Consider the following 27,081-nt stretch of genomic DNA (forward strand, 5'->3'; position numbering starts at 1 on the left):
GCACCCAGCCGCCTGCATGGCTAGCTTATGCCCCAAAATAATTACACGGAAACTGTATTCTTTTAATAACTGCCTGGCCCATTAGCCTCTTATTGGCTAGCTCTTACATATTGATCTAACCCATTTCTAATATTCTGTGTAGCACCATGAGCTGGCTTACCAGGAAAGATCTTAACCTGCATCTGTCTGGAGTGGGAGAATCATGGCAACTCCTGACTCAGCTTCTTTCTCCCAGCATTCTGTTCTGTCTACTCCACCTACCTAATTTTCTGTCCTCTTAAAGGGCTAAGGCAGCTTCTTTATTTAACCAATGAAATTAACTCCTCCATCACCCCCTCCTCCATCCAAGTCCCCCTCCCTCATCAGCCCTAAGAGCAATCAGGGTTCCCTGCCCTGTGGGAAGTCCAAGGACCACCCCGGACTAAAATCTCAAGGTCCAAATCAGGAGCAGAAAGAGAGAGAGCACGAGCAAGGAACTCGGGACTGCGAGGGGTGCACCCACACACTGAGACAATGGGGATGTTCTATTGGGAACTCACCAAGGCCAGCTGGCCTGGGTCTGAAAAAGCATGGGATAAAACTGGATTTGCTGAACATAGTGGACAATGAGGGCTGCTGAGAAGTCAAGAAGAATGGCACTGGGTTTTGATCCTACTGCACGTACTGGCTTTGTGGGAGCCTAGGCAGTGTGGATGCTCACCTTACTAGACCTGGATTGAGGTGGGTGGTCCTTAAACCTATTTGTCAGGAGCAAAAGTTCATCAAATGAACTTGTTTGGCTTGTTTGTATCTCTTCAGTTGCTTTTACTTTCTCACTTTGATTTTAAATTATCTAATTAATCTTTCTCTCATCCATTAAGAAGTTGGTATATCTCTTAGGACACAATCATTAACCTTGGTTTTCTGCTTGAAATCATTCATCTGTCTTAGAGTAGAAGATGTTTTTCTCAATACTACTTCTTCCTGCCTTTTCATGACTCCTAGCTAATCATAGAACAAAGCAAACTACAGTTAGCTTACTTTAATCACCAGAATGTTGTATTTCAGTACATTAAGTGCTGATAATGATCAGGCTCCTAGGCTTGATCATTGTGGGAAAAATATCATATTTCTAGTGAATTCAATATATTAAAACTTTAAGGTAAGCAAGGCAGTCACACTCCAAAAATAAATGTTCAAGGTCTAACATTACTGGATGTTCAAATTATGGAAGAAATATCTCTCTCCCTGAGCAGTAAATTTGAGAAGGGATATTTGTAGAAAGCATGAATGGAGATACTAAAGTGAAAGAAAATTGAATTCATAAAGGTGTTTTTATAATATGGAGCAACTTGATTCCCAAGGGTACAGAGGATCTTTGCTACTTTACATAGCTTAAGTGGGAAGAGACGATAAAAAACAAAGAAAAAAGAAACCTGACAATTTTCTTCCAAGGGCAAAAGGAATCACTAAGAACATGCATCAATTCCTTATCTTTATTTATAAACATACCACAAATTATTGTGCTTTCATTCTCAAATGGAGGAGTAAGAGTTAGAAACTAATGTAGATCCTGCAGTTGACTTGATGTTTGATTTGAGGAAAACATATTGGTAGCTTTCTCAGATTTAATTTCCTTTATTGTGAGATGGATACAGTGTCTTTAAAATAACCAGGTTTTTTTTGTTTTCTCTTTCTTTTTTATATTCTGTGTCATCTACCTAAATGAATGTGTCAGATACATGATAATATATTTAATGTAAACATATGCTACATACATACAGAGTAATGACATGAGAAAATTATTTTGCATATTTCAGTGTGGTAAAATGGAAGAATATTTGCTCATATTTGTTACAAATGTCTACTCGATTACTGTTGAGGGAAAAAAAATATCTATCCTTTATATCTTAGAAAAAATTAACCATGACAATATGTGAGAAAATAAGAACAAATTCAGAGTAATTTTCAAAATTTCTATCTTATATTTCACCCTGACGTCAGAGAAAAGAGACTGGTTAAAAACTGTTTCTTCCTTTTGTATACTTGATGTTAACACATTATATTATCTTTATATAAATAATACCAGATAAAAGTGAGGTAAGAAACATGTCAACAAGTTTTTCATTATTTCTCAAATGTCTAATTTATATTTTTCTGTTCTTTTTGTACTACCACAGTCTATGCAAAATGTATTTGAAATTCTGCCAAAAAGTCCATGTTACCCACGTAGCAAATATATGAACAAATTAAATAAATTTTGATGAGTCTCTAGAGAAAAACATAGTCCAAAATCATTAAAGTTGTATACTTGGTGCTTTCTATTGAAAATCCAGACTCTATGAACATTAATATTTGAGCTTTGAAAACAAAATATACATTTAAAACTATTAAAGGCATATAGAAGGCCTTGCCACATTAACTGGCCAAAAATGTTGTTATGGGAAGTTTTGTTTTTACTGTTTGTTAATGATCTGTGGAACTTCTTAATTCTCTTTCACAGTTTATCACAAACATTATCCTAGTTGTTTCTATACATCACCACCTTCTGGTCATTTTTAATAGACTAAGTTACTCTCCCCCTCAACAAACTCTTCATGGCATTCTTCACCTCTGTGTTTCTTGCTGTGTAAATGATGGGATTTAGCATGGGAGTAAGGATTGCAAAGAACACAGTCACCAGCTTGTCTACCTGATAGGTGTTCACAGGGCGCATGTAAGTAAATATGCAAGGCACAAAGAAGAGAACAACCACAGTGAAGTGAGAGCCACAGGTGGAGAGGGCTTTGCGTCTCCCTTCAGAACTATGAGATTTCAAGGACTGCAGGATCACTATGTATGAGATGAGGAGCATGGTAAATATGAGCAAGCACATGGCCCCACTGTTGGCAGCCACTATCATGCCTAGTGTGTGTGTGTCTCTACAAGCAAGTTTTAACAATGGGAAGAGATCACACATGAAGTGATCAATGATATTAGGGCCACAGAAGGGCAGATTGATCATAAAAAATATTTGCATGGTGGCATGCAAGATCCCTCCAACCCAAGCTACCACCACCAGGAGTCTGCAGAGCCCTCGTCGCATAATGGTCATGTAATGCAGAGGTTTGCATATGGCCACATAGCGGTCATAGGCCATCACAATGAGGAGGATGATCTCTGTTCCACCCAGGAAGTGCTCCACAAAGAGCTGAATCAGGCAGCCACCCAAGGATATTGTCCTCCTCTGGTACAGCAGGTCAATTATCATTTTCGGGGTGGTGACAGAGGTGTAGAAGGCATCTATGATGGATAGGTAAGTGAGAAAGAAGTACATGGGAGCTGAAAGGGTACGGCTAAAGGAGATGGTGATGACAATGAGTAGATTAGCCAACACGGTAAATAGAAAAACAAACAAAAAGACAATGAACAGTATTTTCTGCAAGTGTGGATTCTGTGTGAGACCTAAGAGAACAAATTCCGTCACATTACTGGGAGGCCTGTGGAGCTCCATTCAGGAAATAACACCTTCTCAAGATCTGAACTCCCTACAAAAGTATAAAGGTAGGTTGTTAATTCTGAGTGCATTTTCGTTTGATGTTCATATTACAGCAATAGGCCTTTCTGTAACTGTGAAGCACATTCTTTGTATTCTAACACAGTAGCTTCTTCCATCTTTATTCATCTCATTATACTCTCTTCACATACCAATACTATCAGCTACAATACATCTATAGGGTAATAGTTACTATTTAATTTTCAGGAAAAATGTTGAGATATATATATATATATATATTTCCTCTATTTCCAGTCTGTGTGATGTTTCTGAGTTGCTCTTGTGTTCTGTGTGTCTTGGCTTACCCCTGAGCATGAGCATTTTCACATTATGAGACACATTTTATAAGCTGCCAATTGCTTACATACATAAAGAATATTATTAGTTTCTTAATTTTCATTCGATCATATCGATATGACAATGAATGAAAGACATGGTTATCATAGTCACTAATTCATCCCAGTCATGGTTACCTGCATAAGAAAAACCAACCAAACTTCTTCCATATAGAAAGGAGGTTCCCATCACTTACTGGGAAGTTACCAGCATTGTAGCTGAAGGAATAAGAACCATTCACTTTTGTGCTATTATTATCTTTAAGAATCAGTGTGTTATTCACTTTCCAAGTAAATAAGTGTTGGCTACAAATATTGTTTATTCTTTAAATTATGTTTCCCATACATTTCTTTATCGTGACCTCTTTTTTTAAAATGTTGTTATATATACAAACACATATATGAGTATATATGTGTGTATACATTAATATATATGTTCCTAGGCAGTGAAATAAAATCTTCTTAATGTATATAATTACTAAATATATATGTGTGTGTATATGTATTATATGTAAATTGGTATTGGAATAATCATATTTAATAAATTTATAGTTTTAAAAGACTAGGAAAACAACTTTGGGTTTTTAAATTCATAAACATTTACTAAGGAAAAGAAACACTACTCCCTAAGATAAAGTAAAAAGCTTATGCAAACATATATGATAGTTTCTGTAAACAAGTATCTATTAGATAGCTACTCAGCAAATATTTGTTAGACCATATATATATATATATATATATATATATATATATATATATTTGCCTACATAAATACTATGAAAATGTCGATGTTGATAGCCAGCAGTGGTTTCTTTCATGATATTTTTTCATCACAGTTCATCTATCTAGGGAAAATCTTTATCACCCCTATTTCTATGCAGTGTTAATTCTCAGTTCTTTACCAGTTACTCATATAATTCACCATAAATAACTTATGGATAACAATATAAAATTAATTGTAGAACATGTGAAATACATTTTGATTTGCAGGCATAAATTTCTCACAAAATGAAAAGAAAACATTATCTCTAAAAATACATTTTATATTTTCTATGTTAAGAGGATAGTTTGCCTTAGCTTTTATTGTTCAAGGCGAAATTTTGGTACATTTTTTGAGAATGACATTCTGGAGCATCACTGTATCTTTTACTATGAGTTAACACGTCTAGACATAGAATAGGGCACATACCCAAGGTGATACAATGACCTTTGTATTAACTTAGAGCAGTGGTCATCAACACGTGGGCCAAAACCCCCAATATCTCATATGGGGGCCATATATTAGAAATCCTACATATTAGATATTTACAATACAATTCATAGCAGTAGCAGAATTGCATAATATAGTAATGAAATAATTTAATGATTGATGTTTATCACAACAAGAACTGTATTAAATGTTTAAAGCATTAGAAAGATTGAGAACCCTGGCTTGAAGCAATAGAAGCTATTTCAATTCTATTCTACAACTTTCCACTATTAACCCTAGCAATAAGCCTTAAAATAAATATTTTGAAAAGACAAACATTCAGCCAAGCAGTGATGGCCTATAATTTTAATCCCAGCACTTGGGAGGTAAAGGCAGGTGGCTTTCTCTGAATTCTGGCTAACCTTATTTACAGAGTGAGTTCCAGGACAGCTACAGCTACACAGTGAAACCCTGTCTCATAAAAACAAAGAAACAAAAACCAAAATAGAAATATTTTAAAGAAATATTTTAAGTGGAGTTATCAAAGACTGAGATTAAATAGAAATCATATGAATTATCCGACATCAGAGAAATGTGTATGTAAAATATTAGAGATCACTTAGAATGCTATGTAACTCTCATTGAAGTGTTTTGTCCTGGCAGGGTTTTTCACACTTGCAAGCCAAGCACTTGGGAGACGGAAGCAAAAATATCAGAAGCTCAAAAACACTCTCTACCATATAGCAGTTCTATAGCGGCCACTGTTACATGAGATTGTTAAAAAAAAAAAAAGATTTATTTTAATCTTTAGAACACAACAGGAAAACTCTTGTATTATCATATTAATTAGGGGAATTTAGAATGGAAAAGTCAATATGTAGTATGATTTTTACTAATTTAAATATATTAAAATATAGGGAAAGACCCCAGAGACTTTTACTTCTATGGGGGTGAAACTAGTAGAGTTATCCATAGTGTTTGGAATGCTGAGAACAGACAAGCCTAGAATGATTGGGATAGTGGGTGATTATACAATTTTCAACTTCTTTGCACTCCTTGAGATCTATAATTATGGTTCCTTTACAAAATATGAATCTCTCACCTATCAATCCGTCTGGCAAGCTCAATGTCCTGAGTCCTAGGTATCTGTTAGTTCCTCAAGACATAAAGCTATAAGCTTAAAAATGTTAACTAGCTCCACAGTGCAAAATCATCGTTGATTATAACTGGCTCCTGTGGATAATGCCTTTCTCTGGAGCTTATCAAGTATTCCCAATGTGCCCTCTCAGCAGCCAAACGCTAACTTTTTTTCATTCTGATTAATTAGACCTCAGGAGCATTCCACTGCCATTAGTAAACTTTGCTTTAAAAAATCAATTATTTCACTGAATATAGAGAACTTCTACAGCATTTGCTTTTAAATAACTTTTCCTTGAGTCCAGGTGAAGACGTTCACTATGCCAAAAGAAATTAAAACAGTAAACTACTAATGAACTTCAATATTTGATGACAAATGAACTAAGAGTATTTATGAGGAGTCTGGAAATTAAATATTTAAATTAAACGAGACAACCAAGTAAGAAGTAAAGGCTCCCATTAGTAGGTCAAAACATCACCTCTGACCCCACTGTTAGGGATGTCACAAGAAGACCAAGCTACTCAACCATAGCATAATGCAGAGGACCTGGGCATGACCCCTACAGGCTTCCTGATTTCTGTGAGTCCCCATTAGTCTCAGTAAATTGATTCTGTGAGCCATGTTCTTATAGTGCCCCTCAACCCTCTGGTTCTTCTGAACCATCCTCCCCCTTCTCTAAAGAACTTCTCAAGCTCTGCCTAAAAACAAAGCTTTCACTTTGTTTGGCTGTGGAACTCTTCATCTGCTCCCATCAGTTGAAGTCTCTGTGGTTTCTTTGATGTGAGTTCTGCTAAGTTCCCATTGGTCCCAGAACACTCTGTAGGCAGGATAAGCTGTAGGTCCAAGGCATTGTTGTTGGGTTGGTATCCCAATCCCTCTAATCAAGGTCTTGCTTGGTTATAGAATTTGGCTGGCTCAGGCTCCTTGTCCCCATGACTAGGAGTCTTTGCTAGTATTACTCTAGTAGATTCCATGGAGTTTCCTTGAACTAGATTTCCACATAGCCCCTAAAAGCTCCCACAAGTCCAGTCTTTTCTCTCAGTATTTACTTCACCATCCACTTGATCCTTCCAGTTCCCAACCCTTCTTGACCACAGTCTACCCACTGAATCCATTCTATGTTCCCTTCAAAGGGAGATCATTGGCATCCCCCCTTAAACCCTCCTTGTTACTTAGCTCTCTGGGACTATGGAACATAGCATGATATTATCTTCTACATTACAGCTAATATCTACTTATAAGTGAGTACAATTAAGGCATAGTTCTACATACAATGGCATGTATTTACTTTCATTCAAATAGGTTTTCTTCTGGATTTTTCGAGACAGGGTTTCCCTGTAGCTTTTTGGTTCCTGTCCTGGAACTAGCTCTTGTAGACCAGGCTGGCCTCGAAATAGGTTTTCTAAATGAAAATGTATTCTGAATCAAAATGAAATGTTATTTTTGAGAAAATTTAGTCAATATGAGTGATATTTAAAGAGCAAAGTGAAATTTAAAGAAGAAAAAATAGTTAGCAAAACTGAGATTGCATGACTCAACATAATGTGATTAGATTTGAATATTTTAGTCTGATCAAAGTATTGGCAACAGCTGAAACAAGTTTGAGGGAAAATCTGAAATTCCCTAGAGAAGTAAAGTAAATGTGTATTTTACTGAGTATTATCTATAAAAATGTCAGAAATTTGATTTTCAGTCCTAGGATGAACTTACCTGCAAGTACAGTACTTATCTGCATGTACAAGGACAAATGTTCAGGCTATATTTATGAATTATGTTTAGTTAATGTAGTGGTGGTTGTAGATTTCTCTCCAAGATCCATGACTACACTAAAACCAAGTAATTGGCTAAGTTTTCAGCATAAATCTTGGTTTCCCTCTTGTTGAGTGGCTCAGAAGTCCAATCAAATATTGATTGGTCACTGCTAAGGTATGCATGCCACTAATCCACCCTTAGAGTTGTAATGGCATGCTTGCCACTGGTGTGATTCATAGACATCATAACTAGGTAGGATTGGTGGTTGCTTCACCTTGGAAGCATGCATGGTTCCTGTTGTGCCATAAAAGCTAGTCCTCAGAAGGCAGTATTTATGTCACATCCCAGCTCAGGGTCTTCTGGCTCTGTATCTGAAGCAATAAGGACTTAGCTTCCACCTCTGGTGGACAACCAAGGAAAATAACAATGGCCTCATGCTTTTGGACATCTCTTGAAGAACCCTGACCAACAACTCAAAACAGGGGTCTGGTATTGGGTATTCTATTAGGTGGTCTTTAATGCTTGAAGAGGGCACCATTAGGCCAAATGAGAAAATTTTATTTAAACTATATGTATATTTATACATAAAAGTACATGTAGTATAGAATTTTTATTTAGGTAGTGAATAGTATGATTACTTACAACTTTTCAGACATAATTAATCTAATTTTACTTTTCTACTTACTTTGTATAGATGTATCTCAATCCCATCACTCTCCCTTAGAAGCTCCACTTTTCCAATTTTTCTAAATGGATATTTTATATGCTGTTATTCTGCTCTCTATTGCAACTCATACCATGACAGTGGCCTCTTTTATATTTCCTGGTTTCTGAAGTTAGTCCAGAATCTGTACCTATACTTACAACTGAAGATTTGTTTCTATTAGCTTCCATTAAGAGATAAATATGTGATATGTGTCTTTTTGGATCTGGCTCAATATGGTATTTCCTTGCTCAATAATATTATATATAAATTTCATGATTTCATTATTAACAACTGAATAGTTTTCCAAAGCATATATGTACCACAATTTTATGGTCCATTGATCAGTCGCAGGACATTTAGCTTATTTCTGCATTCTACTATTGTGAAGAAAGCATCAATGAACATGGCTGAGGAAATGTCTTTGGTGTCAGATTGTGAATCAAATGGGTATAATTCAAGGAGTAGTACAACTGGGTCATATGGTAGATTTAATTTTAGCTTTTTGTGAGTTCTCTACAATGATTTTCATAGTGGCTTCAGCAGCTTGCAGTTCCAACAAAGAAATTTTATAGAAAAAAAAAACATGAGCAGAAAGAATTCAAGATATGTGTGGCCTTCATATCACTGTTTCATTTCATTCAGGATATCTATCCTTAAAGCCATAGACAGATGAAGGCATAAAGATGAAAAGAATAAGACTAGAGGATAGTGTCTACCCACTCTGCCCAGGAGAGGGGAGCATGGCCTCTGCTCCAGAGAGCAGAACTGTCGAGTCTGAGCTCACTTTCTCTTCTCCCAGCATTCTGTTCTGTTTACTCCACCAACCTATGTTCTAACCTATGAGGGCCAAGCAGTTTCTTTTTTAATTAACCAATGACCTTCCTCCATCAGAAACCTAGTGCCATTGTCCTTAGTTTCTCAACAGCCTTCATTGTCCGCCATGTTCAGAGAGTCCGGTTTCATCCCATGCTTATTCAGTCCCAGTCCAGCTGGCCTTGGTGTGCTCCCAATAGATCAGTTCCACTGTCACAGTGGGTGGGTGCACCCCTCGTGGTCCTGACTTCCTTGCTCATGTTCTCCCTCCTTCTGCTCCTCATTTGGACCTTAAGAGCTCAGTCCATTGCTCCAAATTGGGTCTCTGTCTCTATCTCGATCCATCGCCAGATGAAGGTTCTAAGGAGATATGCAAGATATTCATCAGTATAGGATAGGGTCATTTCAGGTTCCCTCTCCTCAGTTGCCCAAGGTACTAGCTGGGGACATCTCCCTGGACACCTGTGAGCCCCTCTAGAATCAAGTCTCTTGCCAACCCTAAGATGGCTCCCTTAATTAGGATATATATTTCTCTGCTCCCGTATCCACCCTTCCTATATCCCAACCATCCCATTCCCCCAAACCCCATCCTCCCCTTCTCACATTTCTCACCCCATTTCCCCTTAGCCCCATGCTACCTCACCCACAAGTTCCCAGTTTTTGCCCGGCAATCTTTTCTACTTCCCCTATCCAGGCAGATGACTATACGTTTTTCTTTGGGTTCACCTTCTTATTTAGCTTCTCTAGGATCATAAATTATATGCTCAATGTCCTTTATTTATGGCTAGAAACCAATTATGAGTGAGTACATCCCATGTTCATCTTTTTGGGGCTGGGATACCTCACTCAGGATAGTGTTTTCTATTTCCCTCCATTTGCATGCAAAATTCAAGATGTCATTGTTTTTTTACCGCTGAGTAGTAGTCTAATATGTATATGTTCCACACTTTCTTCATCCATTCTTCCATTGAAGGGCATCTAGGTTGTTCCCAGGTTCTGGCTATACAAACAATGCTGCTATGAACATAGTTGAACAAATGCTTTTGTCATATGATAGGGCATCTCTTGGGTATATTCCCAAGAGTGGTATTACTGGATCTTGGGGTAGGTTGATCCCAAATTTCCTGAGAAATCGCCACACTGATTTCCAAAGTGGTTGCACAAGTTTACATTCCCACCAGCAATGGATGAGTGTGCCCCTTCCTCCACAACCTCTCCAGCAAAGGCTATCATTGGTGTTTTTGATTTTAGCCATTCTGACAGGTGTAAGATGGTATCTCAAAGTTGTTTTAATTTGCATTTCCCTTATCGCTAAGTAGGTTGAGCATGACCTTAAGTGTCTTTTGGCCGTTTGAATTTCTCCTGTTGAGAATTCTCTGTTCAGTTCAGGGCCCCATTTTTTAATTGGGTTAATTATCATTTTAAAGTCTAGTTTCTTGAGTTATTTATATATTTTGGAGATCAGACCTTTGTCTGTTGCAGGGTTGGTGAAGATCTTCTCCCAGTCAGTGGGTCGCCTTTTTGTCTTAGTGACAGTGTCCTTTGCTTTACAGAAGCTTCTCAGTTTCAGGAGGTCTTATTTATTCAATGATGTCCTTAATGTCGGTGCTGCTGGGGATATACGTAGGAAGTGATCTCCTGTGCCCACATGTTGTAGAGTACTTCCCACTTTTTCTTCTATCAGGTTCAGTGTGTTCAGACTGATATTGAGGTCTTTAATCCATTTGGACTTGAGTTTTGTGCATGGTGATAGATATGGGTCTATTTTCATTCTTCTACAGGTTGACATCCAGTTGTGCCAGCACCATTTGCTGAAGATGTTTTCATTCTTCCATTGAATACTTTTAGCTCCTTTATCAAAGATCAGGTGTTCATAGGTTTGTGGGTTAAAATCAGGGTCTTCTACTCAATTCTATTGATCGACTTCTCTGTTTTTATGCCAATACCAAGCTGTTTTCAATACTGAAGCTCTGTAATAGAGTTTGAAGTCAGGGATGGTAATGCCTCCAGAAGTTCCTTTATTGTATAAGATTGTTTTGGCTATCCTGGGTTTTTTGTTTTTCCATATAAAGTTGATTATTGTCCTCTCAAGATCTGTGAAGAATTTTAATGGGATTTTAATGGGGATTGCATTGAATATATAAATTGCCCTTGGTAGATTTGCCATTTTTACTATGTTGATCCTCCCAATCCAAGAGCAAGGGAGATCCTTCCATTTTCTGTTATACTCTTCAATTTCTTTCTTCAAAGACTTAAAGTTCTTGTAAAATAGATCCTTCACTTCCTTGGTTAGAGTTACCCCAAGACATTTTATGCTATTTGTGGCTATTGTGAAGGGTGATGCTTCTCTGACTTCCCTCTCTGCTTCCGTATCCTTTGTGTATAGGAGGGCAACTGATTTTTTGGAATTGATATTTTTTTTTGAAAAAAAAATTTCTGCCGCCTCCCAGCCTCCCATTTCCCTCCCCCTCTTCCCCCTTCTCTCTCCGTCCCCCCACTCTTCTCCCCATCCCTCTCCAGTCCAAAGAGCAGTCAGGGTTCCCTGCCCTGTGGAAAGTCCAAGGTCCTACCCCCTCCATCCAGGTCTAGGAAGGTGAGCATCCATACTGGCTAGGCTCCCACAAAGCCAGAACATGAAGTATGATCAAAACCCAGTGCCATTGTCCTTGGCTTCTCATCAGCCCTCATTGTCCACCATGTTCAGAGTCCGGTTTTATCTCATTCTTTTTCAGTCACAATCCAGCTGGTCTTGGTGAGCTCCCAATAGATCAGCTCCACTGTCTCAGTGGGTGGGTGTGCCCCTCACAGTCCTGACTTCCTTGTTCATGTTCTCCTCCCTTCTACTCCTTATTGGGACCTTGGGAGCTCGTTCTGGTGCTCCAATGTGGGACTCTGTCTCTATCTCCATCCATCACCAGATGAAGATTCTATGGTGATATGCAAGAGATTCATCAGTATGGCTTTAAGATAGGGCCATTTCAGGTTCCCTATCCTCAGCTGCCCAAGGAACTAACTGGGGACATCCCCCTGGGCATCTGGAAGCCCCTCTAGGTTCCAGTCTCTTGCCAACCCTAAGATGGCTCCCTTAATTAAGATATATGCTTCCCTGCTCCCATAACCATCCTTTCTTTATTCCAACTGTCCCAATTCCCCAAGTTCCCCCCATCCTCCCCGTCTCACTTTTCTCTCCCCATCTCCCCTTACCCCCATCCGACCTCACCCCCAAGAACCCAATTTTTTGCCTGGCAATCTTGTCTACTTCCCATATCCAGGAGGATAACTATATGTTTTTCTTTGGGTTCACCTTCTCATTTAGCTTCTTTAGGATCACAAATTATAGACTCAATGACCTTTATTTATGGCTAGAAACCAATTATGAGTGAACACATCCCATGTTCATATTTTTGGGGCTGGGTTAATTAGAATAGAAAACAAACTATCTTTTTCATTATACATACCAATTCAAGTTCCCACAGCCTCCCCTCCTCCCATTCCTTCTAGTTAGCCTTTCACTACACCCCATCCACTCCACAGAGAGGGTAAAGTACATGGCTTTGGGGAACATCCAAGGACCTCGGTACTATATCTAGGCTGAGCAAGGTATCCATCCAAAGAGAATAGGTTCCCAAAAAGCCAGTATAAGCAGTAGAGATAAAACCTGGTGCCACTGACAGTGGCCCCTCAGTCTGCCCCAGCCATATAACTATCATCAACATACGGAGGAATTAATTTGGACCTATGCTTGTTTCTTCCTTGTCAGGTTGGAATTATTGAGTTCTGATTAGCTCAGGTAGACTGTTATAGTGGGTGTACCCATCATGGTCTTGACCTCTTTGCTCATATTCTCACTCCTCTCACTCTTTAACTGAATTTTGGGAGCTCAGCCCAGTGCTCTGATGTGAGTTTTTGCCTCTGTTTACCTAAGTTTCTGGATGAGGGTTTTATGGAGATATTTAAGATGTTCATCAGTCTGACTACAACACAAGGCCAGGTTGGGCACCCTCTCCTCTATTACTTATGGTCTTAGCTGGGGTCATCCATGTATATTCCTGGTAATTCTCTAGTTCCAGGTTTCTTGATAACCCCATAATGACTCCCTTAATCAAGATATCCTTCTCTTGCTCTCATCTCTTTCCTTCCTCCATCTCAACTACCTTATTCCTTCAAGTTCTCCTGCCTATTCCCTTTCACTTATCCTCTTCCCCTTTGATCCTCCATTCTGCCCCACCCTCAGGCCCAAATTGTGCCAAGATCTCTAGTCTATTTCAATTTTCAGGTGGGTCTATACATGTTTTTCTTAGGGTTCAATTTGTTACTTAGCTTCTTTAGGATCACGAACTATACATTTGTTTATAGCTAGTATTTACTTATGAGTGAGCCCACACCATATTCATCTTTTTGGGTCTGGATTACCTTATACAGGATGATTTATTTCTATTTCCATCTATTTGTATGCAAACTTCAAGATCTCATTGTTTTATACCACTGAGTAGTACTCCACTTGTTCAAATGTGCCATATATTCTTTATCCATTCTTTGATTGAGGGGCATCTAGGTTGTTTCCAGGTTCTAGCTATTACAAATAACACTGCTATGAACATAGTTGAACAAATGTCCTTTTAGTATGGTTGAGAATCTTTTGGACATATGACCAAAAGGGTCCTGGGTCCTGAGGTAGGTGGATTTCCAATTCTCTGAGAAACCACCATTCTGATTCCCAAAGTGGTTGTACTAGTTTGCATTCCCCCCAGCAATACAGAAGTGTTCCCCTTACTCCATATTCTCTACAGCATAAGCTATCATTGGTGTTTTTGATCATAGCCATTCAGACTGGTGTAAAATGGTATCTCAAAGTTGTTTTGATTTGCATTTCGCTGATGACTAAGGATATTGAACATTTCCTTAAGAGTCTTTTGATTATTTGAGATTCTTCTGCTGAGAATTTTTTGTTTAGTTCTGTACTCCATTTTTAATTGGATTACTTGGAACTTTGATGCATAATTTCTTGAGTTCTTTATATATTTTGGATGTCAGTTCTCTGTCTGAGGTGGGGTTGGTGAAGATCTTTTCCCATTCAGTAGACTGCCTCTTTGTCTTATTGACTGTGTCCTTTGCTTTACCAAAGCTTCTCAGTTTGTTTGTTTGTTGTTTATTGCTGTTTCTAGTGTCTATGCCACTGAGGTTATATTTAGAAAGTAGTCTCCCATGGCCATGCATGATTCAGTGTGGTCAGTTTTATATTGATGTCTTAATCCATTTGGAGTTGAGTTTTGTGCATAGGGATAGATATGGATTTTCATTCTTCCACATGTTGACATTTACTTATGCCAGCACCATTTGTTGAAGTTTTTTTCCATTATATAATTTTAGCTTATTTGTTTTCTTTCTTTGGGTTTTGCTGTTGGGAGGTTATCTGTTGCCTGTGTTTTTGTGGATGTAGTTAACTTCTTTGGATTGGAGTTTTCTTCTAGTACTTTCTGTAGGGGGCTGGGATTGTGGATTGGTATTGTTTAAATCTGGTTTTGTCATGGAATCTCTTGTTTTTTCCTTTGATGGTGAGTGAAAGCTTTGCTTGGTATAGCAGTCTGGGCTTGCATTCGTGGTCTCTTGTTGCCTGCAGCTCATCTGCCACGGACCTTCTAACTTTCATGGTTTCCACTGAAAAGTTTGGTGTAATTCTGATAAGTCTGCTTTTATATGTTACTTGAACATTTTCCTTAGAGCTCTTTTCTTTCTTTATTCTGTATGTTTTGCATTTTGATTATTATATTGTGAGGGTACTTTTTTTTGAACCAGTCTATTTGGTGTTCTGTAAGCTTCTTGTACCTTCATAGGGATGTCCTTCATAGGGATGTCCTTCTTAGGGATGGCCTTCTTTCAACTAAAAGGTTTTTTTTTATGATTTTGTTGAATATATTTTCTGTGCTTCTGAGTTGGAGTACTTCTTCTTCTATCCCTACCATTCTTCGGTTTGGGGTGTTGGAGCAGCCAACCTGCAGGAAAGTCTCCTGCTGACTGGCTAGAGAAGCTGAGGCAGGTGGGTGAGGCCCCAGGTTTTGCCCCCATAAGGAGGTCCTAGAGAGTGAGGTATCTAGCTGGGTGTCTGGTCACTCACATTTTGGTCCTCTCTGTGTAGTAGCAGGTTGTATTTCAGAGATCCACTGAGGCTTAAGTTTCCACAGAGTTTGGGGGTGAGATGGGGCTTGTAGCTTGCAGGGTCCAGTAGATGGGGTGCATTGAGGCAGCCTAACTGCAGGAAACTCTCCTGCTGGCTGGCTAGAGAAGCTTAGGCAGTTGGGGTAGAGGTCTGGAGTTTTGTTCCACTATGGAGGGCCTAGAGAGTTATGACTGGTTACTCACCTCTTGGACTATTTTAATTCTTACAAAGACAAACAATCACAATTTCTAAATTTTATTTAAACATAAGTTTTTTTTGTTTTGTATGTAATCAAGTCTTGACTCTATATCTGGGGGCATTATATTTTTTCTCTTAATTTCAGCTCAGTGTTAACTGAATAATTGCTATCAAGAAAAATAATTGTTATTCAACAGATGAATAGTGCCTAAACACTTCAGTACTTCTCTCTTGCCTAAGCCTCACGTGTTAATCTTGAGTACAAGACCAAGGCACCTGATACTACTCATGTTTATAATGAAATAAAATGTTATATGTGTTATCTAAAAAATATGGGCTGACAATGCAGAGATAGTAACTCAAAGGGAACAATCTTCAGATGAATAATACATTTCTGGAAATTAATAATGTAACATAAGCATTTGTTTTTAAATTACTCTTTTTAAAATTTGTATTGAATTTTGAAAAAGTCATTCATGGACACTGTATCTTCTCATTCCAACTTCTCCCTCCTTCCTCAAACTCCTTCCATGCCTTATCCCAAATTCATTGTTTCTATTTATTTTAGTGATATATATGCATCTGTCAAAGGCTGAACACTTTAATTTAGACATTCCTTCTAGCACCCAAGCATGTTTGATCTCTTCTAAAATTACTTTCTTTAAATTTACTTTAAAATAGCCTTTTCATTCTATGTTTTGATTATGTTCTTTTTCTCTCCTCCAAAGTCTTCTACTTCCTACCCACTTAGGACATTTAATGTGAATTTTAAATAAATTGCTTTCCTATTAAAATGAATGATATTGGTTATTTCTTTTTATGTATTTTTAAATTATATTTTGTTTTTATTTTTGAGATTGTAATTTTATCTCTTTCCTTGTCTTCCTCTAAACTCTACCATATACTCCTCATCTCATTCATTCAAGGATGACCTCTTTTTCTCATTAATTGTCATCCTGTTAATATATCTGCATTCCTAAATGGAAACTGCTCATTCTGTATAGTGTTATTTGTGTATATATTTTCAGGGCTGTCCATTTGGTCCTGGACAAGCAATTGAGGTAATACTTCTGTGAGGAGCATCAGCCCTCCAGTGTTTAGCTTTACTCAGCTGCCTGGGGTTTTTTGTAGAGTTGAGGTCTCATGGAGTATTCCACATTCAGTTTGTCATGTTTTTCAAGTAGAAAGCACATTTTTGAGTTGAATTTTGATATAAATTTAGTACCACTAAAATATTTTCAAGAACAGCATAGTTTTATATATTTACTTATATAAGTGTAACTCTTTTTATAATCGTCCATGGTTTTCTGTAATATTCATAATAAAATAAAAATAATTTGTCATTTTTTAAAGTGCTAGCCAAAAGTATAGTTATTGACCAAGTAGGGAATAAGTGGACAATAGAATAATTTGTTAAAGTCTACTACCTGTTTATTACTTAAGAATAGTAACAGAAGTACTCAGTGTTGGAAATGCACACTTAACCTGCCCAGAGTTTTTGCATAGCATTTTTCATCTCTGAATTTCTCAGGGTGTATATTAAAGGATTAAGCATGGGAGTAAAAGCTGTAAATACCACACTTATTGATTTATCAATAGGAAAGTTAGACACTGGTCTAACATAAATGAAAATGCAGGGAACAAAAAAAAGGACAACCACAGTGATGTGAGAACCACAGGTGGACAAGGCTTTTCTTCTCCCTTCCTGACTGTAACTTTTAAGAGTGTTTAGAATGAATGCATAGGAGATTAGGAGAAGGATAAAAATGATCATACAGATTGCTCCACCGTTGGCAACCACAGTAAGACCAATGAAGTAAGTGTCACTACATGCCAGTGTCAATAGTGGGTACATGTCACAGATAAAGTGGTCAATGACATTGGGTCCACAAAAAGGGAGATTAGACACAAAAATAAGTTGAACCAAGGAGTGGACAAAGCCACCAACCCAGGCTATCACCAACAGAAGGATGCAAATCTTTCTATTCATGATGGTCAAATGATGAAGGGGCTTACAGATGGCCACATAGCGGTCAAAGGCCATCACCACCAAGAGGAAGACCTCAGCACCACCAGATAAGTGTGCAGTAAATAGTTGAGCCATGCAAGCAGTGAATGAGATAGTCTTTTTGTCAGCGAGTAAGTCCATAATCAACTTGGGTGATGTGGAAGTGGCATAGATAGCATCCATGATTGACAGATAAGCAAGGAAGACATACATTGGGGAGTCCAAGGAGGGGCTGGCAATCACTGTCCCCACAATGAGCAGGTTACCCACCATTGTCACAAGATAGATGAGCAAAAACATGGCAAACAATACTTTTTGTCCAGTTGGGTCCTGAATGAGACCCAGAAGGATAAATTCTGTGACATTGTTTCTCTGTCCCATTTAAATATATTTCAATTGTGTCTCAATAGGAAGCTCAGGAGAACGGGGTCTGCAATGGTATTACAAAAAATGACAGGAGTTTATGCCGTTATTAAGCATGTCTTCAATAAAACTGAAACTGAAAAAATATTTTCCATGTAAGATTTCCTTATATGTAAAATTTACATATAGGAGAATACTGAAAATAGAACTTATCTGCTTAATTGTGAAAACCAGAACAGGCAAGGAAAAATTTTAAGATCAGTGTGAGAAGTCATGGATTGAGTCATTACCAAGGTGTAAATATAAATATGTTTCTATTGCACAGTTAAAAATAAAAAGATTGAACTACACAACATCAGAATTCTGTCTTTCCAAGCAGTCTACATTGCTGAGAGTGTGGTCCTAAGTTTTCTTTTCATTGATTCTGTTTTCTGTCTTATATATTATCACCAAATAGAAATTCACAAATCATTTAATATTATTTGAAAGATGCTATCCAGCAGTCACAAGGATGTGATGACTGTGGTGACAAAATAGCAACTTTGAGATTCCCAGTCTTTGCGTACAATTTCAGTACCATGTAAGTCATTGTGTGCAATGTAAATACAATGTGAGCTGCCCTGGTAAAAACAGTACAGCAAGGGATAACATGGACGGTTGATTTACAGTGTGCCTGCAATACTTCCAGGTTCACACACTACCTGTGTGAACATTAGTAAATATGTTAACTTCTCTGTGATCAATTTCATGATTTTCCCAGGGGAAATATTACCACCAACTTCTGTTGAAATAAACGTAATATATCCTGAGCAATGATGAAATCTAGCAAAATTTAAATTAATAAAATGCATCCCTGGTGTTACTGATATTTTTACTATGAAACTGAATCAGTATAAATAATAAAATCTCTATTAATTTTATAATTATAAATATAAACCAGGTTGCAAAAATATATCTATTACCCTTGAATCAATTTTAGATTAAAGTTAGGATTATATCTGTTAGATATATTTAGTTTGGAATAAATTCATTTGTAAGAAAGTGTAATATTTATCTATTCTAAATAGAAGCAAATAAGTGGACTTCACACATACTAGGAGAAGGATTAAAGAGAGAGATGTGCACACTATGCAAATATGTAGTCACACATACACATACACACACACACACACACACACACACGAATTGTAACCTAGAGTTATAAGCCCAATCCAAGAAAGACTGCAAATAAAAAGGAAAGCAATTCCTAGGGTAAGATAAACATAAAATAAGGGCCAGAAAGAATCTGACATTTCACTAGATAGTAGCTGTGGTGTACCTTTTACAAGTCTCATTCATATTATTGCTTCATCTCATTCTGCAGATCCATCCTTGAAGAAACAGACTGAGGAGGATACACCCATTGCAGGACATAAAGCTGTAAAGTGATGATTTCCAGTCCCCCTTGTGTTATAATCTATTTTATGTATGTTTATTTCTTCTCAAACTTCAGTTCTAGTTTGGGTAGGATAGATATTTGTGCTTATTATTTAATTATGTAGTTATATACATAGAATGGTAAAAATTAATATTTGAGCTATAGTTTATTATGTCTATTTTTTCCATAAGAAATGAAAAATAGACTCAACATGATTCCAAATGAAAGCCACAATGTCTTTTAAAAAATTAACACAGGTTATTAAGACTATGTTTTTCTCAGAGAGCAAGGAGGTGTATTGGGAAGTTTTAGAGAGAGAGAGGGAAGACAGAAATATTGCAAAATTATGATATCAAATATAAAAGGAAATATATAGTTTTCTCAGAATAAAATATATACTGACAAAAATATCACACTAATGTCTTATGATAATAATTTTGAACACCCATCTAGTTAACAGCAGGTAGGTACTGTTTTGAGCGTGAGATTGTTTCTGAGTACATAGTAAGTTGCTTGCTCGGTTCCTTTATGAAACCTTATATAACATTCAAGGTCATTGATAGTCTTTTATACTATAGCATGATTGTTAAGGAGTATAATTTTTTAATTCACATATCCAAAACAAATTACATGTAAATATATTGTGCAAAATATAGCATCCTATAAAGAAAATAATAAGGTACAAAATATGTTTGTTTGCTATATATTTGATATATATACACACACACATATATATATTTAATTGTTGTCAATACAGAAAATAAATATCTATCAAATATAATACTAAAACAGACTCTGATATTTTCTAATTAATATCTGTATTTCGGTAGATTTGTTATTCAATTCGGTTGCCCCTGGGAGAATATATGATCTTTTTGCTATTAGTTGTATTTCAGGATATCACAGAGATTTTCACCTAGCATTCATTTTCAGTTGTTTTGTAACTGTGTATTTTGGGTCTTGTCCTGGTTCAATAAAATTAATACTTCTTTCACTCAGGTAATTAGATCTTTCCTGTAGTTATGGTCTTATAGTAAAATACATGAAAAAATTAGGTGTAGTTCTAGAAATAATCACAATTGATGACTCTTTCAATATTTCTATGCATGCTTCTCATTAAGTCATTCTTCCACAGAGGTATAAAAGAGCAAAGGAAATGCCTATAATGTAAAATCATATATTATACAAAAATAATACAAATAAAAATCTTACCTTATAGGAAACATGACTTCATGGAGAAAAAAGTATATATATTTTATTCCCGCGTAAAACTTGGTTTGTTAGTAGAAATCAACATAACATGGATTTGGTAGCTGAAATATATAAACATAAAATTTAGCAACATTAAAGAACACACAGTTTTTCCCTTAATCATTTCTTGTGATACAACAAAAAATGACTCTGCTATGAGGACTCACAATTGGTGTGTTTATATTTAACTGCCTAAATTTTAGGCCTTTGTTTACCAATCCACACTTCAACTTAATTTCTTAGATAAGAAGATGATGGAAATCTTTCCACAAGTATAAGCAGATTTTTAATTTCTTCTCAAATATCATCTTCCTAGGAAATACTTCTTCTTCCTTCCGAATTAAAAAAACCTACTTGTACATCTTCACAGGAAATTCAAATCTTATACAACTTTCTGGTACCATTCATTGATATAACAAGAGAGCATGCTAGTTCAAGGACTGGAGTCCTCAAGAGCATCATCTAGCTTATATAGAATGGGGTTCTTACAATGCCCTTGGGCCATTCTACCTGAAGAAAAATCCCTCCATTTATATGAGCAGATACAGCCTATGGCTTTTACATCATTCACTAATTTAAAGTTAAGAGACTATCTGGTCATAATAGAGCTATTTGTTGGAACATTTGGAACAAGTTCAAATTCAGCAATCTCTTCCAAAGAGGTTTCTTCCCTAGTCAAGTCTCTTGAGGAAAGAGACTCTGCCAAGAGATAGGGTCTGATTTGTCAGTAATCTATACTATGAAAAGAAAAATTTGATCTTCAATGACTGATGAAACATGAATTGTAAATTATCAAATATTTAGTAAGGCCAATAATATTTAGAGCATTTTGAAGGAGAGAGCATACCCATTCTCCTTTCCATCACCCAAGCACAGCATGGCATTTCTCTGTAAGATTCAATCCAACCAAGGAGCTCTGTGTACAAAACCAGAGAACACAGAATTTCAGACTTCTGCAGCTGGTACTGTGGCTCTTCAGAAGACAAGCAGGTTAAGTTCTGCACTGTTTGAGTTATGGTGGTTTAGACAGGCACTGGATTTTTGACGTCATAAATACCCATTAAACAAGCTCTATTATAAGTTGTCATTTTCAATTTACCAAACAAATGAAATAAAGCCAGGAATCTCAAAGGTTATTTGTATTTTTTCTAAGTTAAACACTAAGCAATATTGCCAGTCAATTGAATAAATGGTGAAATATGCATGAATCATATTCAATTCTGTAAACATTATCAAGGTATAAAGTCATCATTACTTCATTGCAGATACATATACAATGTATCTGCTAATACATAGACCAGAAGAAATGTATTTAGAAAAAAATAACATTTGGAAATGCTGAATTTACCTCATTTTTCTGACAAATTGAAAACTGACAATTTTTGAAAGAACTGATCACTTGAAGTTGTTTAATGGATGCAATTGCCTAAGTTTCTCCAAACTGAATTTAAGGAACTACTAATGCTCTTTTAATCTTAGTAAAGTAAGAGTGTTTATAGAACATATGATGCCTAAAACAAGTCAATCTTGGACTATGCTTGCTTCAGTAAGAGAAATATATGGAGAATATTAGCATAATATATTGCTTCCAAATATTCATGATTCATGGTAATTTTCTATAACCCAGATCTGGCAACATTCTAGAATAAAAGAAAGAGATTATGTGTTTGTCACTTATGAAACAATAAGAAACAATTCTCAGTACCTAATATCAAAAGAACAACAAGGAGGGCTAGTGAAATTGAGAGTCAAAAAGCTGTGGGGCTGTTGTTGTCCAAAGAAAAACCAAAAAATTAAATTCATTTTCTGCAAAGAAGTGGACTCTGTAAACTAGTGCCACTTTCCTAAGCTACTATTGTCTCTTACTGCATTCTGGATGTTAAGGTATCACAATGATGTTAAAAGGAAACTAGTGCCTTAAGAGTTGGTTCAGGTAAAACACTAGAAGGTCTAATTAATAATTCCTTTTTCTTCCCCCCTTCTCTCTCACTATATTATTGTCCATAATCTTAACACTAACCAATAAAAGCCTGATAAGCTATTCCAACACTATACTATCATGGATATCATGAGCTTTAAATGTGTCTAAAATTTATCTCTTTTTTATAAGTTTAAACATTCTCAAGCTCCAGAGAGTCAAATTGGACCCACCTGAATAGACCAGACTCGCCAAGGATAAGCATCACTTAATTCTTCCCTGGCCTTGGGACACCTAGGCAAGTCCCTCTTCCACTTCAGGAACCCTAAAGAGCTCTTCTCCATTTTTCATCTTGGGACTGTCCTTACTCAATCACCAGGATAAGAATTTTTCTAAACAAAATCTTCTACCTTGCTAGCATCTTATCAGGTCCAACCTGTCAGCTGGAAAGTTCCACAAAGTCCAGAAAACACTAAAGCATCCACCTACCTCAGGAAGTGGCCAAGAACCCCAACTCTCCAGTGCCCACAAGCCACCCACTGGCTACCCTTAACCCCCCATTAATTTTTGTAATAAATGAAAGGGTAAAATGTTATCATTTCTGTCACTTTGGCAAAACGTATAGCCACCTCAAGGGCATGGTTCCAGGGCCACTCATGTGCCATCAAGTATTCAGACAACTTACATAGCCACCCAGGAATTCTAGGTCCTACATGATCTATGTTTAGCATGGTTGTGCAATCTATACATGACGCAGATACGTAAGCCCCTGTGTACATGCACTAGGTAGCAAAGCTGGACATACCTACTCCATACTCTCTTTCTGCACCAGTTTCCTCATACATGCACGCATCTCTCTCTCTCTCTCTCTCTCTCTCTCTCTCTCTCTCTCTCTCTCTCTCTCTCTCTCTCATCTCTATCTCTTTCTCTCTCTCTCTCTAAATAAACTCTTTAAGTGGGTTCCATTGTGTGTCTTGTGTCTGTTCTAGTTCTTGGTAATTTCACTAGTGTCTTCAGCAATATGTACTTAGTTTCCACCTCTGGTGGAAAACTAAGGAAAATAGCAATAGCCTTCATGTTCTGGGAAGTCTCTTAAAGAACCCTGACCAACAACTCAAAACAAGGGTTGATTTAGTAGGGGAGTCTTTGATACTTGGAGAGGGTACCATTAGATCAAATGAGAGAATTTCATTTAAACTATATATGTGTGGCAGGGCAATAGCACAAGCATAAGCAAGTACATATAAACTCACAATGAGTAAACAAAATTGGCCAAGAAAACCTGTCAGTGGATCAAAAGCTCAGTAACAAATGGCACATACTCCTAGTCAACCACAACACGCTGTCAGTGACTGCCAGTTTCAAAAGAACCAACCAGACACGTTCCTGTAGCAGCTTAATTTCCCTAACCCCCAACCTGTTTGCAATAAAGAGCTTCTGTATTGAAGTCTCAAGGAGTCTATGCCATTACCTATGTGTCTTCTCATCCTGTGCCTCCTGGGAAATAGGGACTGAACATCAGACAGCAGCAACAAGCATACAAAACTACACATATGTATATTTATACATAGAAGTACATGCAGTATAGGATTTATCATTGGGTAAATAGTTAATGATATGCTTCCTTACAACTTTTTCAGACATAATTACTGTAATTTTACTTTTCTTCTTCCTTTGTATATATGTATCTCCATTCACTCCCTCTCCCCTAGAAGCTTCACTTTTCCAATTTTCTGAATGAATATTTTATATTTTGCTATTCTGTTCTCTATTGCAACTCCCATCATGACAGTGGCCTCTTTTATATTCGTGGTTTCTGAAGTTATTCCAGGATCTGTAGTACTTGCAAATGAAGATTTATTTCTAAGAGCTTCAGTTAAAAGATAGCATTGACATTTGTCTTTCTGGATCTGGATCATCCCACCAAGTATGATATTTTCTTGTTCAATTATATTATCTATAAAGATCATGAATTCATTATTTACAACAGTAGTATTCCAAAGTGTATATGTACCACAAATTTCTTCTCTATTAATCAGTTGCAAGACATTTTTTATTTCTATATTTTACTATTGTAAAGAAAGCAGCAATGAACGTGACTGAGGAAGTGTCTATGTATTTTATTCAGGATATGTTCCCTTGAAGCTAATGAAGGCATAAAATTGAAAAGCATAAAGTTATAAAATAGCCTCTGCCCAATCTCCCTGTTTTATAACCAAGTTCAGCCTCATGTATTCTCATCCATTCTGGTTTTGATCAGGACCCAGGTTATAAGGGTTATGAGAATTATGTATATAGCTCAGTAAAATTTGAGCATTCAACTTGTATTTTATTACTTAAAATATGAAAACTCTTTGTATAATTTGTAACTTTTTCATTTCGTTTATAGCTTCATTTGTCTAATTTGTGTTAATCCCAGTGGAAATAAATGTTTCAGGCTTAAGTTGTATTTCAATATATCACAGAGAATTTCATGCCATCTTTGATGAAGAAGCGTTCCACTTCCCTTGATCAACCACACCGGAACAGCATCCCTTCCTTTGTGAAACAGACTTCTTTGTCTTATTTTATAAAAATCAAAATTTATGAAAAAAAATCCCTGGTGAGCAGAATATCGATATCTTAAGTAAGGACGCAGATGGGACCTTACATTTACTTTGTCTCCCTTACTTTGCCTGAACTCTGCCAAGGTCACCTGTTGATATGTAATATGTGGTGCCTCTTCAGAGTGGACACCAAAGGGAGCAGCGCCCTCTTCTGGCATGTGTGAGCACAGTTGCTCTGCTAAGGAATTAGTCTCGCCTTTGTGTCTGAGGAACTCAGTGCTAGAACAAGGTCCCTCAGATTTCCATAAGACAAAAAGTGCAGTGTGTCAAACAGTTACATTGCAGCCCGTTCACCAATTCTTCCATTGCCTTTTTCTCACTGCTTTCTGTGCAAACATGCAGGACAGGACCTCTATGGCTATTCTAAACAACTTGTTGGTATCAAGCTGACCTTTTCAGCCTGACCATAAAAAGTCAGTGTGAGGTACTTGACCAAAAATCATGAGGAGCAGAGACCATCTGACTATGCAGTTCATTGTTTTAAGGGCTTGTCATTTCTTGATATCATTTATTTACTTACAATTAACTATTTAAAAACCTATTTTGAAAACATAATTCTATATTGATTCTTTGGGTACTTCGCATCATACACCCTAATCCTACTCTCCTCCCAGACCCTCCATATCCTCTCCTTGCCCTTGAAACATTTCCCCAGCCCCCCAAATCAATTATAATCAAAGGAACTCTGAGCCACAAAGACAGAAAACTTAGAATTGTAAGTCGGTTTTATTTCCCTAATTGCCATTTTTAATTCTTATAGACAAGGAATTATATAGTTCTTCAATTTTATTTGAAGAGAGTTTTTTGTTGTTGTTTTCTCTGTGATCAAGTCTTAATTCTATGTCTGGATGAACTGTAACTTTTTCTCTTAATTTAAGCCCAGTGTTAACTGAATAATTGTTATCAAGAGAAAGCAATTATTTTTAACATATGACTAGTGTCTAAGGATTCCAGAACTTCTCTCTTGCCTAAGCCTCACACATGTTAACTTTGACTCCAAGACCAAGACCTTAAACTACTCATGTATATGGTAAGATACAATGCTATGTGTGTTATCTAAAAGTTATCATTTGAAAATGCAGAGATAGTGACCAAAATAGAGAAATCTTAAGATAAAAAAATACATTTCTGGAATTTAATCATGTAGCATAATCATTTGTTTTTAAATTACTTGTTTGAAAAACTGTATTGTTTTTGAAAAATTCATATGTGGACACTATCTTCTCATTCCAACTACTCCCTCATTTTCCTTGCCTCATCCCAGTCTGTGGTATCTATTTAATTTTTAGTGATATGTGCACCACCTTTCCGATTTTCAGCTTTACTCAGGTGACTATAGGTCTTTGCATAGGATTGAGGCCTCATGGGCTTTTCCACATCCAACTTGTCATTTGTTGGTATCCCTGTTGATACTTGTTTTTTAAACTTAAAGTAGAAAAAACACTTTCTTGTGAGTTTAATTTTGATATATATGGAATAAAATTAAAATATTTTCAAGGACAGCATATTTTTATATTTTTACTTGTATAAGTACATCTATTTTCATAATCTCCCACGATTCTCTGTAAGAGTCATTCTAAAGTAAAAAATAGTTTGCTATTTTTTAAGGTGCTGGACAAAAATACTGTTATTAACCAAGTAGAGAGTGCTTAGACAACAAAAGCATTTGTTAAAGTCTACTGCCTGTTTATTATTTAAGAATAGTAACAGAAGTGC

General features: G+C 36.7%; 2 protein-coding genes across 2 annotated transcripts; both read right to left on the reverse strand.

Moving 5' to 3' along the window:
* Positions 1 to 2,545: 2,545 nt before the first annotated feature.
* Positions 2,546 to 3,472, reverse strand: LOC130873864 (olfactory receptor 140-like). The gene has a single exon (XM_057768863.1). It carries the CDS (start codon positions 3,470 to 3,472, stop codon positions 2,546 to 2,548), a length of 927 nt encoding a protein of 308 aa, XP_057624846.1.
* A 13,810-nt stretch (positions 3,473 to 17,282) lies between these two features.
* On the reverse strand, positions 17,283 to 18,191 carry LOC130878026 (olfactory receptor 4A15-like). Its single transcript, XM_057775786.1, has one exon. It carries the CDS (start codon positions 18,189 to 18,191, stop codon positions 17,283 to 17,285), a length of 909 nt encoding a protein of 302 aa, XP_057631769.1.
* Between the last annotated feature and the right edge of the window lie 8,890 nt (positions 18,192 to 27,081).

This window comes from Chionomys nivalis, chromosome 1 (assembly GCF_950005125.1).
Source record: "Chionomys nivalis chromosome 1, mChiNiv1.1, whole genome shotgun sequence".
Taxonomy (NCBI): Eukaryota; Metazoa; Chordata; class Mammalia; order Rodentia; family Cricetidae; genus Chionomys; species Chionomys nivalis.

Coding starts and splice junctions, on each gene's coding strand:
- LOC130873864 (XM_057768863.1), bottom strand. CDS start 3,472: ATGGAGCTCCACAGGCCTCCCAGTAATGTGACGGAATTTGTTCTCTTA.
- LOC130878026 (XM_057775786.1), bottom strand. CDS start 18,191: ATGGGACAGAGAAACAATGTCACAGAATTTATCCTTCTGGGTCTCATT.